Source organism: Eucyclogobius newberryi, unplaced genomic scaffold (assembly GCF_026437365.1).
Source record: "Eucyclogobius newberryi isolate DKJ021-1_F unplaced genomic scaffold, fEucNew1.0.hap1 SCAF_9, whole genome shotgun sequence".
Taxonomy (NCBI): domain Eukaryota; kingdom Metazoa; phylum Chordata; class Actinopteri; order Gobiiformes; family Gobiidae; genus Eucyclogobius; species Eucyclogobius newberryi.
In genome coordinates this window covers 37107825-37123429 of record NW_027316532.1, presented here as the reverse complement: position 1 = coordinate 37123429, position 15605 = coordinate 37107825, and the positions used below count along the sequence as shown (strand labels likewise).

Here is a 15605-nt window from a genome sequence, read left to right as displayed (position 1 = left end):
CTCCAAAAAGTTACTCATCCTCGCGATTATTTGTCATGCGGGGCATCTCCCACCCATGTGACCAAGAATACAGCCATTGATTGGTTAGTGGCATCAGGTAGTGTGCTCTGATTGGTTTAGAGAGCACGTAAGAATCCTCCACTTCCCTCTTCCTCGACCGCGCGCCTCTTGCTACCTCCGCATCTCCGCCAACTTCTCCCAAAGTTTTTATTCCTTTAATTTCTTTGTTTTTAGGACCCCGGACTCTTTCAGACGATCATGGCGCCCGCGTCAGGTAAAGATTTGTCACTGTACTGCGTCTTTGTTGTATTGCATTGACGCATCTAACGGCACGTGTTGTTGTTTTTTAATGGCTGATTTTTTTGGTAGAGTTGAAAGTTGGACAAAAGCTGAACGAGGGAAAGACGAAGCAGATCTTTGTGCTGGAGGATGAGCCCGGACACGTCCTAGTCCAGTCCAAGGACCAGATCACGGCCGGGAATGCGGTGAGGAAGGACCAGATGGAGGGCAAGGCTGCCATCGCCAACAAGACCACGAGCTGCGTGTTTAAGCTGCTGCAGGAATCTGGTGAGACTAGAACTCTTGTAAGAGCAGAGACTAGAACTCTTGTAAGAGCAGAGACTAGAACTCTTGTAAGAGCAGAGACTAGAACTCTTGTAAGAGCAGAGACTAGAACTCTTGTAAGAGCAGAGACTAGAACTCTTGTAAGAGCAGAGACTAGAACTCTTGTAAGAGCAGAGACTAGAACTCTTGTAAGAGCAGAGACTAGAACTCTTGTAAGAGCAGAGACTAGAACTCTTGTAAGCGCAGAGACTAGAACTCTTGTAAGCGCAGAGACTAGAACTCTTGTAAGAGCAGAGACTAGAACTCTTGTAAGAGCAGAGACTAGAACTCTTGTAAGAGCAGAGACTAGAACTCTTGTAAGAGCAGAGACTAGAACTCTTGTAAGAGCAGAGACTAGAACTCTTGTAAGAGCAGAGACTAGAACTCTTGTAAGAGCAGAGACTAGAACTCTTGTAAGCGCAGAGACTAGAACTCTTGTAAGCGCAGAGACTAGAACTCTTGTAAGCGCAGAGACTAGAACTCTTGTAAGCGCAGAGACTAGAACTCTTGTAAGCGCAGAGACTAGAACTCTTGTAAGCGCAGAGACTAGAACTCTTGTAAGCGCAGAGACTAGAACTCTTGTAAGCGCAGAGACTAGAACTCTTGTAAGCGCAGAGATTAGAGCTGAGACTAGAGCTGTTGTGACACTGTGTTCAACTGCACTGACACACATGGCTTCATAGTTGGGCACTAGGACTATCCCGTGCCTTGTATGGAAATAAAATGGTAAAAGATTGACTGTATTGTTTAGATATTATTGGATTTGCACTTTTTGTAGAGTGTGAAGGCCTGACAACAATTATAATTACATTTTTTGCAACTTTAGTCGAGGCGAGGGGAAAAAACTAGTAGTTTGTGCCTAATAATAAAGTTACAGGCACAACCATTTATAATTAATTTACAAGTGATGTTACCAATGCATGAATTCTTTGGCCTGATTTAATTTTTTTTCCTACTACTTCTGCAGATTTTGCAACCTGAGTTGTGCACAATTCACAATCCTTTTTATCATCGTATGGTTCTAATGATCTTTTGTGCTCGGACAACATGTGTCCTCCGACCTATGACCTCTGATAAAGGGTCATGAGGGGACTGAGGTTGTAATGCAACCTTTAGTTTATTTGTTTAAGATAATAATGGAAAAGTACCAAAGAAGGTTTTAACTTTCAAGATGCTTGTGTATAATGGCAATGGCTGCCACGTGCTTTTAATTACAGACCTCGACTTACCCGAGGACTTTGAGATTTTAATTGAAAATGCAAAGTTTCCTCACATGACGCTCACAAACCTGCTGTGTGTCAGCCGACTTCCAAATGAAAAACCTCTGACTTGCTGCTTTCAATTCCGAAAGCTTTAATCACAGATAAAAGCACCTGTATAAAATATACAATTAAATAATCATGCTTAATATTGGTGTATTTTATTTTTTTCCCAGGTGTTAAAACTGCCTTCGTAAAACAGCACTCAGACACTGCGTTCATTGCAGCACATTGTGAAATGATTCCCATCGAGTGGGTTTGTCGACGTATAGCAACAGGTTCTTTCCTCAAAAGAAATCCTGGAGTCAAGGAGGGCTACCGCTTTTCCCCTCTCAAGATGGAGATGTTCTTCAAGGTGCATTTATCCACATTTAATACCCTTTTTATTTAATATACTTCCAGTTCTGTCAATGTTCTATAGCTGTTACTAATGTTTCACAGGATGATGCCAACAATGATCCTCAGTGGTCAGAGGAGCAGATTCTTGTAGCCAACTTCAACCTGGCAGGACTTGCTATCGGCAAATGTGAAGTGGACGTCATGAGTCGCAGCACTGTGGCCATTTTTGAGATTCTGGAGAAGGCCTGGGCCACTCAGGACTGCACTCTGGTGGATATGAAGGTGAGCTGTGCAACACTGTCCTCTGCTGTTCAGAGCAGTCATTTAAATAAATACCGCAGAGTAAAGATATTAGGCGAACTGCATCTTTTTCACTTAAATTATGCTATTATACAGAGTTCTTTTTAAATATTGGGCAAATTCAGGGATTTAGTCATGGGTAAATAAATCTAGCTAAAATGCATATTATTTGTAGCTATTGGTCAAGGGCAAAATATATTTAGAAGTACAATTTCTTTTTAAAAGCCTCTAGGTAAATATAACTCATTACTATGCATTTCTGCTGTTCAGTGATTAAACATCATTGACTGTGGACAAGTTATGATAACCTCTTAAATCTCTTGGTTTTCAGATTGAGTTTGGTGTGAATGTAAAAACTCAAGAGATTGTCCTGGCTGACGTAATTGACAATGATTCCTGGAGGTTGTGGCCGTCTGGTGATCGAAGCCTCCAGAAGGACAAGCAGGTACCCATTGCCTGGATTATTTGTTTTACTTACGGTGAATGTTTTGTCCCAGACTTAAATCTTTATCCATCTTTCTCCAGGTTTATCGTGATCTTAAGGAGGTTACGCCTGAAGCGATGCAAATGGTGAAGAGAAACTTTGAGTGGGTTGCAGAGAAAGTGCAGGTTTGCTGAACATTTCCAACTTTTTAATCCATTATAACATGACTTGAATGATTTTAAATTCACACTGCGTTTGTGTTCAGCTTCTGCACGCATCCCAAACTAATGGCAGAGTGGTCGTCTTGATGGGCTCCACTTCAGACATGGCTCATTGTGAAAAGATCAAAAAGGCCTGCACTTCCTATGGCATTCCCTGCATTCTGAGAGTGACGTCTGCACATAAAGGCCCGGACGAGACGCTCCGCATTAAGGCTGAATATGAAGGTTTGTGTAGACTTGAATCGCATGCTTTCCCTTGGATTACCGCGGTGAACAACCTGAATGTTTCTTCACACATTTTTCTGTCATCGCTAGGTGATGGCGTGGCTACCGTCTTTGTGGCCGTAGCGGGCAGAAGTAATGGTCTTGGCCCCGTCATGTCCGGAAACACTGCCTTCCCAGTGATCAACTGTCCTCCTCTCACTCCAGACTGGGGTGCTCAAGACGTGTGGTCGTCGCTCCGCATGCCAAGTGGTAAGATCATATCATTCACCCGGCTACTACAAAAATAAACCAGTTGCGCTGTTGGCCTCAGTGCTCAGATTGACTTTTTTTTTTTTAATTGGGTCTTTTTCATTGCTTTTATTTAAATGAGCAAAGTTTCTGTAAATCCTAAATTGTCATTTACCACTTGGCTCTGGTGTTGTGATCTTTGTAATAGCTAAGACCTAATTTCTCTTACATTTGACTGTGCTTTTTAATTTTTAGTTTGCAAACCTGCTGCTAATTATTATTTTACTCAGATTGTAGCCCTAGTGAAGAATTACATTCCAGATTTAAAAAAAATCTCTTTGTATAATGGTGTTTGTTTCCGTAGGTCTTGGCTGCTCCACTGTCCTTTCCCCTGACGCTGCGGCCCAGTTTGCTGCACAGATTTTTGGACTGACAAATCACCTGGTGTGGTGCAAGCTCAGGGCGTCCATGCTTAACACCTGGGTCTCTCTAAAGCTGGCTGACAAAAAGCTCCAAGCGTGTAGTATCTGAGTGCTGCTCTAAAAGGTGTATTTCTGTTCACCTTGGGCCAACTAACGGCCTCGTATTGTCACATACTTTATTACTTACTGCATTCCATTAAAATCTCTTTAAAACTATTGACTTGACTGGTATTTATGGTTGGGCTGCTTTGGTTAGTGACAGTTCAGTTATAGACCACACTTCAGGAGGACTGCCGTTCCAGAGCCTGGGACGATAAACTGAAAAAGCCTCACTTCTTTATACCTGGACCTTGGAACCTCCAGAGGGGTGTGGTCAGAGTATTGTAGTGCCCCGATTGGATGGTGGACAGAAGATCTGAGTGGTCAGCTGGAGCAGTGACCATTGAGGACCTTTTTGTTCAAACAAGCACTTTAAAGTCTATTCTGAACTGCACCGGGAGCCAATGAAGAGCGCGGAGGACGAGTGGTGTGAGCCTGTTTGGAGGCAATGGAGAGAAGCCGTGCTGCAGCATTCTGAACCAGCGGATACAAAGGGCTTTGAAAGAATTCAATTGAAATTATAATCTTAACTCGTAACACCAAATCCAGAGTTAACCCAAGTCGGAGTAGGTGACCCCCTTTGAAAGACTCAATGTCTCACTGACACGTGCAAACTGGGGATTTAAAAGGGCTACGACATATTTTACAGGTACAAAACAGTATTCAAAAGTGTAAACAGTAAAGTTGGCTTTCATCTCATCACAAATCCCTTAATTGTATTGCAGCAGTGATGCCACTAGAGGGAGCTCATGGACTAACGGTATTTGCCACATTTAACCTTTAAATTTGTTCCAGTAAATTTCAGCCAAGGGAATGACTCACTGCATGGCACAATTTGATTTTATTTGTTCTATTATAGGGCTTTCAATCACGGATTTAACAACCTCTGATGCTGAATCTTTGCTCGTGTGTGGGTGTCCGTGGGAGGAAGCGCCGAGGGAAGAGTGTTCTACTATAGTGGAGATGTATTCCTCTGCAATTGAATTTTAACTTGACTTTCATGCCAAGAGAATGCAGTTGGTCGCACATATTTTAGCATGTAGATTGGCTGTGCGTTCCAAAATACAAAGCATAAATCCAAATCTGTTTCCAAGACGACTGTAACCTGGCAACATTCGGTTCATGTGCAACAAACTGCATCTCTGTCTCTGTGTTTTTATTCAAGGCCTTTTAAGAACATTTCTGATCTAACAAACTTCTTGGAAACTAGAACAGCTGAGAGTAGAACAACATGAATCCTCTGCCAACTTATGAGTTTTTATGTGCAATCAGGCCTGTGCAGTCTTAACAATGATGACACTCCAGACTAACCAGACTCAGAAAAACATTTTTATTTTGAGAGTGGCATTTTTAGTATAACTACTATATTTACATATGGTCTACAACAGCTATCCATTTGCTTTTGTAAGAAACATTAAGATCATAAATAATAATAGTGTAGCATTGATTCTACGATGTGCGTTCTCAACTGTGCCCTCATGACAAGTTTGTAATCGCTCTCCATTGGTCAACAGTACCTCTCCCACAGGGGCTAATTTACACCGGTCAAGCAGAACATTATGACCACCTCTGATTTGCAGTAGTCAGAAGATTATGTGTAAGGTCCATCTGCCAAATGCATGATCAAGTTTGAGCAAAGACATTATACTGTTTTTGTAGAACAACTTAAAGTGCAAATGATTTCTTTGTTTGGTGGGATAGAACATGTTATCATGGTTTTACAGCAGTTATGTTGAAGTTAGAGAAAAGGTAGAGGTGAGTTATAAAACAGAATGCCTCCGTCTTTGTCATCAATAAGTGACATTTCATCATTCCAGCCATCATTTAACAAGATAAGGGTGTAATCAGGTGTTATTATTGGTCAAATGATAATTATTGTGTATTTTATATGGATTTTGGGCCTTGTTTACAATATGGTTGCTAGGTAACAGTTATGGCGACCTTTGTCATATCTGCTGCTTACCAGGATGTACATTTATACACTTCATAAAAATTGTCAAAATATTTAGTAAAATCTTAAATATAATGATGTTCAGTCCGTAGTGACCTGGCTGCACACCGGGAACACCCCACACGCTTTGTTACATTGCCTGTCAGTGGTCATAATGTTACGCCTGATCATTGTTTATTTATTTGTCTACTACATTCTTAATTACTACTCCCATTGATTATTACAGGGCTCCGAGATCGTGGCACGAGCGCGATTTTTGCCTCAGAAACTTGCCCACCTCGCGTTCTTTGGGGTAGCGTGGGACGAGGCTGGACAGGAAGCGTTTGGCCCGCGACGTGATGCTCTCTTTTTGGCCTCCTCCGCTCATGTCCTCCATACTGGTCCCCGGGGGCCAAGGAGACTGGCCCCTCGCTAACCGCACCGCACATTCCAGCAGCTCTGGTGTGCGGTGGTCCAGAGAGGCAGAGATCTCCAAGTACAGGCAGTTGAAGAGGGCAGCACTGGACATGGCCTCTGAAGGGAAGACAAAGATATGTATCACATTTGATCATTTCTTTAGGTTAATGCAGTGGCTCTCAAACACCTGCATACATATTTGGCCTTCCGAGTGCCACCAGATCCAAAGCAGATCTAAAACAGGACTATTCGTGGAGGGCAGAGCTTTCAGATTCTTTATCCATGTTCAAAACCACGGTCAAAACCCTCTTTTAACTTTTTCCGTATTGTTAATTGTATGTGTTTCCAGTTGTATTCTTTCTGTCTTTTAAACCTCAGTAATATGTTCTCGAGTGTCAAGCAAAATGAAAATATTAGTAACATTTGTATTATTTTTTAGGGCTAAACCAGGTGCAAATTAGGACTTTCCATATTAGTTATAAACAAGGATTAACCCCAAAATATACGTTAAGTCAACAGTGAATTTCGCTACTATTTGAACTGTAGAGAAATCCATGTGTCGCCTGAAGGAGGAGTTTGAAAAAAACTGTGGTTTAGGTTCTCTTATTGTCACCATGTTATTTTTTGACTGCATTTGACCCGTCCTCAATGCTGCTGCAGCAACCGGCCCCCAGGATCCTAGATCTGGAGCTTGGCAGTGGTGGACGAAGTACTGCGTTTTTTTTCCTAAGTAGCATATTTCTCAATATTTATTTTCTGTAAAAGAAATTTAAAAAAATTAAATCAAAATCAAAACCTGGACTAGAACTCATAGTCACCAGATGTCACCATAAATGTGCTAAAAAATAACCCCTCAAGCTGCACAAAAGGTTTTTTTATGTAGCAGAATGTAGTGGAGTAGAAAGTACAGACATCTATTCTCAAATATAGTAAAGAAAAAAGTATTCACTGTAAAATTTACTTTTATACTTTTCCACCACTGGAGCTTGGTTTGATCAAGACCTGAACTGAGGTCAAAGCCCCCAGAGAAAACCCCCAAACACACGAAGAACATGTAAACTCTGCACTCTCTGCACACTCTGCACACTCTGCACACTCTGCACTCTCTGCACTCTCTGCACACTCTGCACACTCTGCACTCTCTGCACACTCTGCACACTCTGCACTCTCTGCACTCTCTGCACACTCTGCACACTCTGCACTCTCTGCACACTCTGCACACTCTGCACTCTCTGCACACTCTGCACTCTCTGCACACTCTGCACACTCTGCACTCTCTGCACACTCTGCACTCTCTGCACACTCTGCACACTCTGCACACTCTGCACACTCTGCACATCACTCCAGCAAAGCAGTCACACAGTTCAGACCACGCTGGGCCGGATGATTTGAAGTACCATGTAATGCCAAAATGAAACATGAACGCAGCTTGTAAATATTATTTCTATGGTTATATAACAAAATGAAGAAAATCTGCAGAGAAAACCAATTTATATTGGTTATTATTTTTATTGATGGTTCTGGGTGTATTTATTATTCATTTGTGATGCTGAACATGATCATTTGAGAAACATTAGGAGTCAACTTTATCTCATCTGGTGAAGATAAATTGAAGTTAATAATGTATTTGGGCTCACAGTAAGTGCTTTCATTTATGCAGATCTTTTACACTCCCACATTACACATGAGAACAAAAAAAAGATAACATTTACATAAAGCATTCGTTATTTCTTACTGTGAGCAGTTCTAAGCAAGACATGGGATGAACCGAGATTCAGATGCATTTACTCAGTATTCTGCATCATCTTCACATCCTGCCTGACCCTTTATCATCATTTAAAGGAGCACTCTGTAACTTTTCTGCTGGAGGGTCTTGAGATGTTACTGCTTTGCCTTAATGTGCTACAGTTTCGCACTGAACTTGTTTATCTTTATTGAACAACTTGTACCACCTACATCTGACGTACAATTGACCTGCTTGTTTCCATGGAGACTGATATGTTTAATGCCATATTGTGGAACATTCCAAGCAAAGCAATGCCCACTGGGACAAGCAGGTGGCTGACCCTCCACCAACATTGAAATTGAAACCAAATCCCAATCAGAACGGTCAAAATAGCAATTACAAAATTCTGTAGATATTTAGGTGATATAAATTATATTCTGTATTCAAATAAATGACCTTGTGTTTCCTTATGGTCTTCTCGTGTACATAATTGGAGATCAAAGACATAAAATAAGAGTGTGTAATCTGTGTTTCTGAATGTGTGAAATGAACCAACCATAGTGAAGTATGAACTGTCAACTGACTTTTTTTTGCACTGACTCCAAGGTAGAAGAGACAAATATGGCCTTGTTACCTTGAGCGGAAACCTCTCTGGACCTCACTAGATCGCTCTTATTGCCCACAAGGATTATGGACGTTTGGGGCTGGGTCTCTCTGAGGAGCAGTCGTAGTTGAGCCGTGCGGTGGAAACTCCGTCTGTCTGTGACTGAAAACACCAGCACAGACACCTCACACTGCAGCATGGACAGGTCCTGAGCGACAGACAGACACACTCACGTTACACAACCGTTATCGTGCGGGAATAAAGGCTTGATTGAGCTTAGAGATGAAAGCTGTGATTTAAAGCTTTCAGATGTCAGTGGCAGTGTCATAAAATGTGTATCATTAAAATGTCATTGTCAAAAGCGTTCTCATTTTAGATCGTGAATTCATTCAGACAGTGTTTTGTCAGAACTGTCAGTTGGAAATAAGTGCAGTGCTTTTGCCTGTTCTTTTTAAAGGTCACCAAACGAAAATCTTCCCCCTACTGTGCATGGATTTGAATATGTATTTTGTCACATGCTTTCGCAGACAATGGCTGTAACTCATAGTAACAAAGGTTTGGCTCTTCACAAAAGTCGAATGTCTCTGATGACAAACAGAAATAAAGCCAGCCTTAAAACCTCTTTGTTATGTTGTTTTTTTCCCTAATGACGTCAGTGCAATTACATAAGGCCGGTCATTTGGGAGTTCTACCTTCCCATCTGTGGTACAACAAAGGAAGCTCATTATGGAGTAGCATACAGAGTCTACATGTATGTATATGAATATGTGTGTATGTATGTATGCGTATAAAGAAGGGACGAGACCACCTGCGGAGGGTGAGAAGGGAATTATTAAATATATATAATGATATGTCGGTGTAATCCCTCATTCATCCAGGCGTGTTCCATTGTAGAAACTGACAACTGGAGCTTTTTCTACAACGTGTATAATGATACTTTATTTTGTGATACTGTCTTAATACCCCAGACTTCTGACTGACTGAACATTTTGTCAGTACTTGTCATTTTCTTCCTTATTTGAAGAAAATAAACCTGTTTTTGTCTCTTATAGTGTCTTATATTGTGATGAATCATGAGACACACTGGGATTCTTCGCCTTAGAGCTGTGTGTGTTGAATTTGTCCACACATGAACCTAAATGTGTATCTGTCATTTGGCACATCTGCTCCGTGGGCCGCTCGTCCCTCACAGATGAACACTCCAGGGACGAGAAGGAAAACTGTGCAAAACAAGCTGATAATGAGCCTCCTCACTCAAACCCGGAGCAGATGCAGCGCCGCCATTGTCCTCCTTTCGCCTTTCTCTCCAGCATTTTTGTTGGTTTTAGTGCAAACAATGGAACCCGCTGATCAAATACAGAGCAGATATAGTACAATAGAAATGAGTCATGGCAGGAAAAAATAACGTGGCTGCAAGATAGCAATTAAGTTTTTTGTTTGGGTTCATGGCATGCGCTGCCTCCCGCTGATGAAACATAGAGGAGCATGAACTCCATTGTATTCAGTCAAATTATGAACTATTTTCTATCAACTCAATGTCCTCCTGTGGATATCCTTTACATGACGCGGTGACAAAACAAAGAACATTATCAGGTTTGTCTCTGTATTTCTTTTCTGTCACCTGCTTGTCTCCATGGAGCTGTTATAGCTTTACTTGTAACGCTCCAAAGAATTGCATTAAACATATTATCTATCTTGCTTTTACTCAATAAAAGGTCTTTTATTGCTAAAAACCTTGTTACTGTGAGCGAGCTCGCTTCTCCATAGAGCCGATCCGTAATTTGGCCAGAAAACGTACATAGTAAACGACACTACAAGCACTACAATTATGAATCGTTAAAATAGTGTAATGGACGGTTCTATGATCATAACGTGTTTAGAGGTAGATGATTTATGACTTACCCAAAAACATAAAGAGGAAACAGAAAACTCACTATTTCAAATACAACCAAAATCCCACAAATTCCTCATACCATATTCTCCTCATAAAACTCTAATCTCGGGCTGTCTGGTGCAATCAATATGATAACATCTCCATTTGGGGGAATGCAGAAGAGCCACAGGGGCTCCGTCGGAAATGCTCAAATGCCAAACCTAATGTGCAAATCACTGCACACTGGGGGGTCGACAATGTGTGTGGCACCCTTAAAGCACCCGAAGAGCAGAGAAGAGAGAAGACAAATGCAAAATACTCTTTGCTATATTTTTTCATCGAGTGTATCAGTTGTAATGACTTGTGGTAGCTTTATAAGTCTAATTTGATTTTTAAACATAAAATAAGTATTAAACCAATAGGGCTGGACTATGCTGTGACAAGCCACCAGTTTTGTGAAATGATATGATTTTTAGTGACTTTTTGGTCACATGCAGCTCTATGATCAACACAGCCACATTTTCCCTCTCACTTTTCAGCCTTTGTCACACTTGAGTGAGTGAACGCTGTCAAATAGAGATGATTATTCATTGTCACCTTTTAAAGACAAAAGCATGAACTGAGATCAAATCAAAGTCAGTTTAGCAAATTTAACTTTTTGCTTCGCCATAAATATAAAATTAACCATACTAAATATATAAAAATTTAACTGAAATAAAGGTTAAATAGACGCCACCATAATCTAGGGTGTGTTCACATTTGTACTTATATGGTCCTAAATTAACCTGTTCTAGTCCTTGTTTAGTTCAGGTCTGAGTTTTGGGCTTAGTTTGGAGGCATGTTTCATAAAACTCGTTCACTTTCTAAGCTGAGTGTGACTTACTTTGTTGTCATTTGAGTTTCATAAATCAGGCTCACTCAGTCGCTATGGCAACTTAGACAGTAAACTTGGACTGATCTGGGGCAATTCATAAGAAGCCAGAAGTTTGTTGTGCGCCTCGGGCTTTTGTTCAGCAGTTCTCGCAGCTTGTTCTTGACAACTCAGCTGAGCAGCACTTTGTCCAGGAAGACTGCCGACAACTAGGCTCTGATTGGCTAAACCACATCAACTGAGCTGTCTGTGATAATAATCTCCATAGCAACAGCGTAGAAATAGATGTCGGAGATCACGGGGGGCGGGTTAAGAGGAGACGTCTGCGGTGCCTCTGTCGAAATATGATTGATTTGATTGATGATTGTTCTTGTGCCGCAGCACTAGTAAATAAACAAACTTCTTGTTTCTTATGAGTATAAGTATAAGTATAAATTGGCCTTTAAAGTCTAAATGAGCATTTAAAGAGTCTGAGTTCTGTGTGAACATTGCACTTTTATTACATTTTCAAGAGGAAAGAATAACTGGATTAATGTCCCAAAACATGTTTTTATTATGAGATGAATATGACTTGTGAAAACTTGATATTTACAAATTGTAAAGTTATAATTATGATTTATACTGTAGATAGACCAACAAAAGTTAATCTTTATCAAAAATGATGTCCTATTAACAATATGGATATTTTCAATATTGGCAAGTCACATATGATGCTGTCACATAGTTCAGAAAACTACACTCAATAACGTCCCAAATGTTTATTTGACCAGGTCAGCCGGCACATGGCTGTTCTGCGAGAGCGTCTGTGGTAGTCGTGGGTGAAAAAGATGGGTGGCTAATAAATCTTGAAAACCAATTTATTCCGGAGTAATAAAAATGGCAACGCATCGACTGAGGCGGGGCATGGGCAGAGCAGCGTCCTGACGCCGACTTCGTAACGGTCAGTTCAAAAGAGCAGCGGATCGACTTACTTGAGCCTTATAACCCACAAAACGGACCTGCTCCTGGTACTTTGGATTCTTTTGGATTCACGAGAAAGTCTAGAGACGAGGCCACAGAAAAGTGCTAAAGGTGAAGAAAAACCAGATGAGTTGCTGATCCTGTAGCATCACGTCAGTGAATTTCCCCAAAACTGTCTGAGACGCTGTTCATGGCTCAAGTGTGAAAATGATGAAAACGGTAGGTCTTGAAATAAAAATATTAATTGCATGTACTTTTATTAAGAGGGCCATTCGTAGCACGTGTTATAAAGTTGACCTGTTTACTAATGTAATTCCTCTCCTCTTCTGACCAGTGAAACAGACTAAGCATGAAATCTTATGTTTATGCTTTGTCAAGAGAGAAGTATGAAATAAAGTTTTACTTTTCCGAGCAGGTTTTTCGAAACAGCCCCTGGTTCAGTGAATGTGCAAGTGTGAATGATGCACCCTCTGTCTAATGTCTCCGGGGATATTATCCAGTGCAACAGTTTATTTTCTCTGTGACAATAATCATACGATCATGTCTCACAATAACCATGATAATAAATGTTGGCAGCCCTATTATTGAGTCAGTGGGACTGTTTCTGTAGCAAGGGAACAGCGGTGAAGTGTTGTGTGGCTCACCTGTCTCCAGTTGTCATAGATAACGATGGTGCTCTCCTCGTCATCGACGGTGACTGTGCGCACATAACCCTCCCCTAGGCACACAAAAGCAGAGGAAGGCTCACACTGGGGCAAACGCTGCTGCAATTCCCTCACATGTACCTGCAACTCACTGGTTTGACTCAGGCTCATTTCAAAACTACAAGTTTGAGTATAACCAAGACCCTCCACCAATCTACATACTATGTATATTAATATCGATTTTTCATGTTAAGTTAATGGTCATGTTTAGACGACACGTCTCTTCCACCTTGTGCATTTATAGCACTTTACATCATGGAACTATGCGAGCAGCTTTTCATAATGATACATTCATACAATCATGAGTTGTATGAGTTGTAAAATCCAATCACAAATGGCAAGGAAGGTTAAATGCACAACACAGCTTTGGTGGGAGTCTACTGAACCAAAAAAAGGTTAGTAATAGTATATAGCTGTATCTGTGCCACTACTAACTGGAAACTACAGAGGGGCAAAACACTGTGACAGACACTGTTGCAAAGATACTGCAGCTTCCACAATTTTAAAATTATACACTCTTCAAATTTGAAATTTAGCATGGAAGCCTTTATATTTGGGCTTTTTTTTCATCTCCGCTCCATATCTCACCATATCTCGGTCTAGGCCACTTCAAGATTTTGATCTTGTTCCATTTTGGCTGTTTTGGGTATTTGGATATTTAGTAACTGTAGACTACCTGTGTCAACGTACTGTAGTAAGCCACATCTAAATGTTTTGTACCATCAGAATCCACAGATGCAGTCCTGTCTATGTCTCCAGCGAGGGCCATGGCAAGAGAGGACTTCCCCACCCCGTTTTGCCCAAGTAGAGCGATCCTCAGTGGGCCGTAGTCGGACCTGCCGTCCACTGTGATGGTCAGAGTGTTGTCAAAGGCCGGAGAGACAGAGGGACCTGCTGCACCCGAGGACCAGTCTGCTTCATCGTGGACCGCCTCCTCACGTCTGAGCTGGTGCTTTATGGGAAGAGGGGTGCTTCCTCTGCGGACTGTTGTGGCGCTGGACAAAGTCATGCTCTCACTCTGGGAAGGGGATAAGAAGAGACTCAACCAAACATCACAACTGACAAAGTTCTATGGTTTAGAAGACACAGTCGGCTATGTCTGAATTGTGACAGGGATTATTTATCTAAAAACATTAGATTGCCATGTGTTTGACTTAAAACCAACAGCAAGTGAGTTACAGATGACAATTCCAAAACGTTTAGCTCAGATTAGAAGAATTCTGTCTGTCAACCTCGGCAATGTGACTCCCTCAGTGGAGAATGATCCAAAACATTATCCCAAACACCATAAACACGTACAATAAGTACATAAGTACATGTTTTTGTGTTTTTCCCCTCAGGCGCCAGGGCTCCACGGTTATATCAGATTCTGAATCTGGGGCTAAATAAAAGTGCACCACTCTTTGAGGTGGTCTGACGGCTGATGAAACTGTTGGGCATTGAAGAAGAAATAAAGACCTAAAACTATTAGCCTTTGCCTATAGTAAAACATCCCCACCACATCAGATGGGTGTATAGTGTAAGCCCATTAGAACACTTAAGTTTGCACAGTCTATTACATCATTTGTCATTTTGAGTAAAGTGACAAACGTGTCACACTGTGTCAAAGTTGCACAGTGTGGTACATTTGGATTGGCAGGTGAGTGAGTCATTTTGTTGCAATGCTTTTGTCATTCCGGAGGACATCCCCGCTCCACCCTGCAGCATCTATGGCACTCTTAATTAAACCCTTCTGTCAAATACATGATATACAATGGACTGTCGGTCAGTGTCTAACCCAAACCCTTATGATAGTTGTCATGTTAACACTATTAACACTATTTTAACACAAGCATTAAAATAGACAGATTGAGCAGTTTGTTCAATACTGCACGAACTACGCTCTATAAAGCCTTTATTTCCAATCCCTAGTCCTTATTAACTAAAGGCTTTTCACTGAACATTTCCGCAGCTCGAGACACCGCTCTGATTGTTGGTTGGATGCACAGATCGATGAAAGCAGGTGAAGGCAGCGCGCTCTTATTGAACCCACCTTGGTCTTGTCCTCATTGGTGCTGAGTCTGCTTTCCTCTGGCGCATCTGTCGGCATCTGAAGACAGGAGCTGAGGAAGTGGTCCTCGTGAATAATAATAATAATCCCACAGAGAAGAAGTAAAAAAAAAAAAGAAAAGAAAAGAAAAAGAAAGAGCTGAAACTGAATGCCCCACCTCTCACACTTCACCGTCTATCAGCCCCACCCACTCACTTTGTGGACCCCAGACCGCCCACCATGCTGCTGCTCGCTCACCTGCGGCGCTCGGGAAGAGACCAAAGTGAGCCACGGCTGTTTCCCTCTGTCCCTCCTTCCTTTTCCCTCCCCTGCGCCCATTCTCTCTCTCCCTCTTTCTCTCTACCTCTCTC

At 41.5% G+C, this 15605-nt stretch overlaps 2 protein-coding genes across 2 annotated transcripts; one reads left to right on the top strand and one right to left on the bottom strand.

Moving 5' to 3' along the window:
• Window positions 1-143: 143 nt before the first annotated feature.
• Window positions 144-4237, top strand: LOC140353414 (multifunctional protein ADE2-like). Its single transcript, XM_072437965.1, has 9 exons — window positions 144-274; window positions 370-567; window positions 2039-2217; window positions 2304-2483; window positions 2833-2946; window positions 3027-3110; window positions 3191-3371; window positions 3462-3620; window positions 3964-4237. Exons 1-9 carry the CDS (start codon window positions 259-261, stop codon window positions 4128-4130), a joined length of 1278 nt encoding a protein of 425 aa, XP_072294066.1. The 5' UTR covers window positions 144-258; the 3' UTR covers window positions 4131-4237.
• A 1990-nt stretch (window positions 4238-6227) lies between these two features.
• On the bottom strand, window positions 6228-15364 carry LOC140353727 (GTP-binding protein REM 2-like). The gene is made up of 5 exons (XM_072438424.1): window positions 15238-15364; window positions 13926-14223; window positions 13146-13219; window positions 8828-9005; window positions 6228-6584 (listed from the first exon to the last, which is right to left on the bottom strand). Exons 1-5 carry the CDS (start codon window positions 15292-15294, stop codon window positions 6292-6294), a joined length of 900 nt encoding a protein of 299 aa, XP_072294525.1. The 5' UTR covers window positions 15295-15364; the 3' UTR covers window positions 6228-6291.
• Between the last annotated feature and the right edge of the window lie 241 nt (window positions 15365-15605).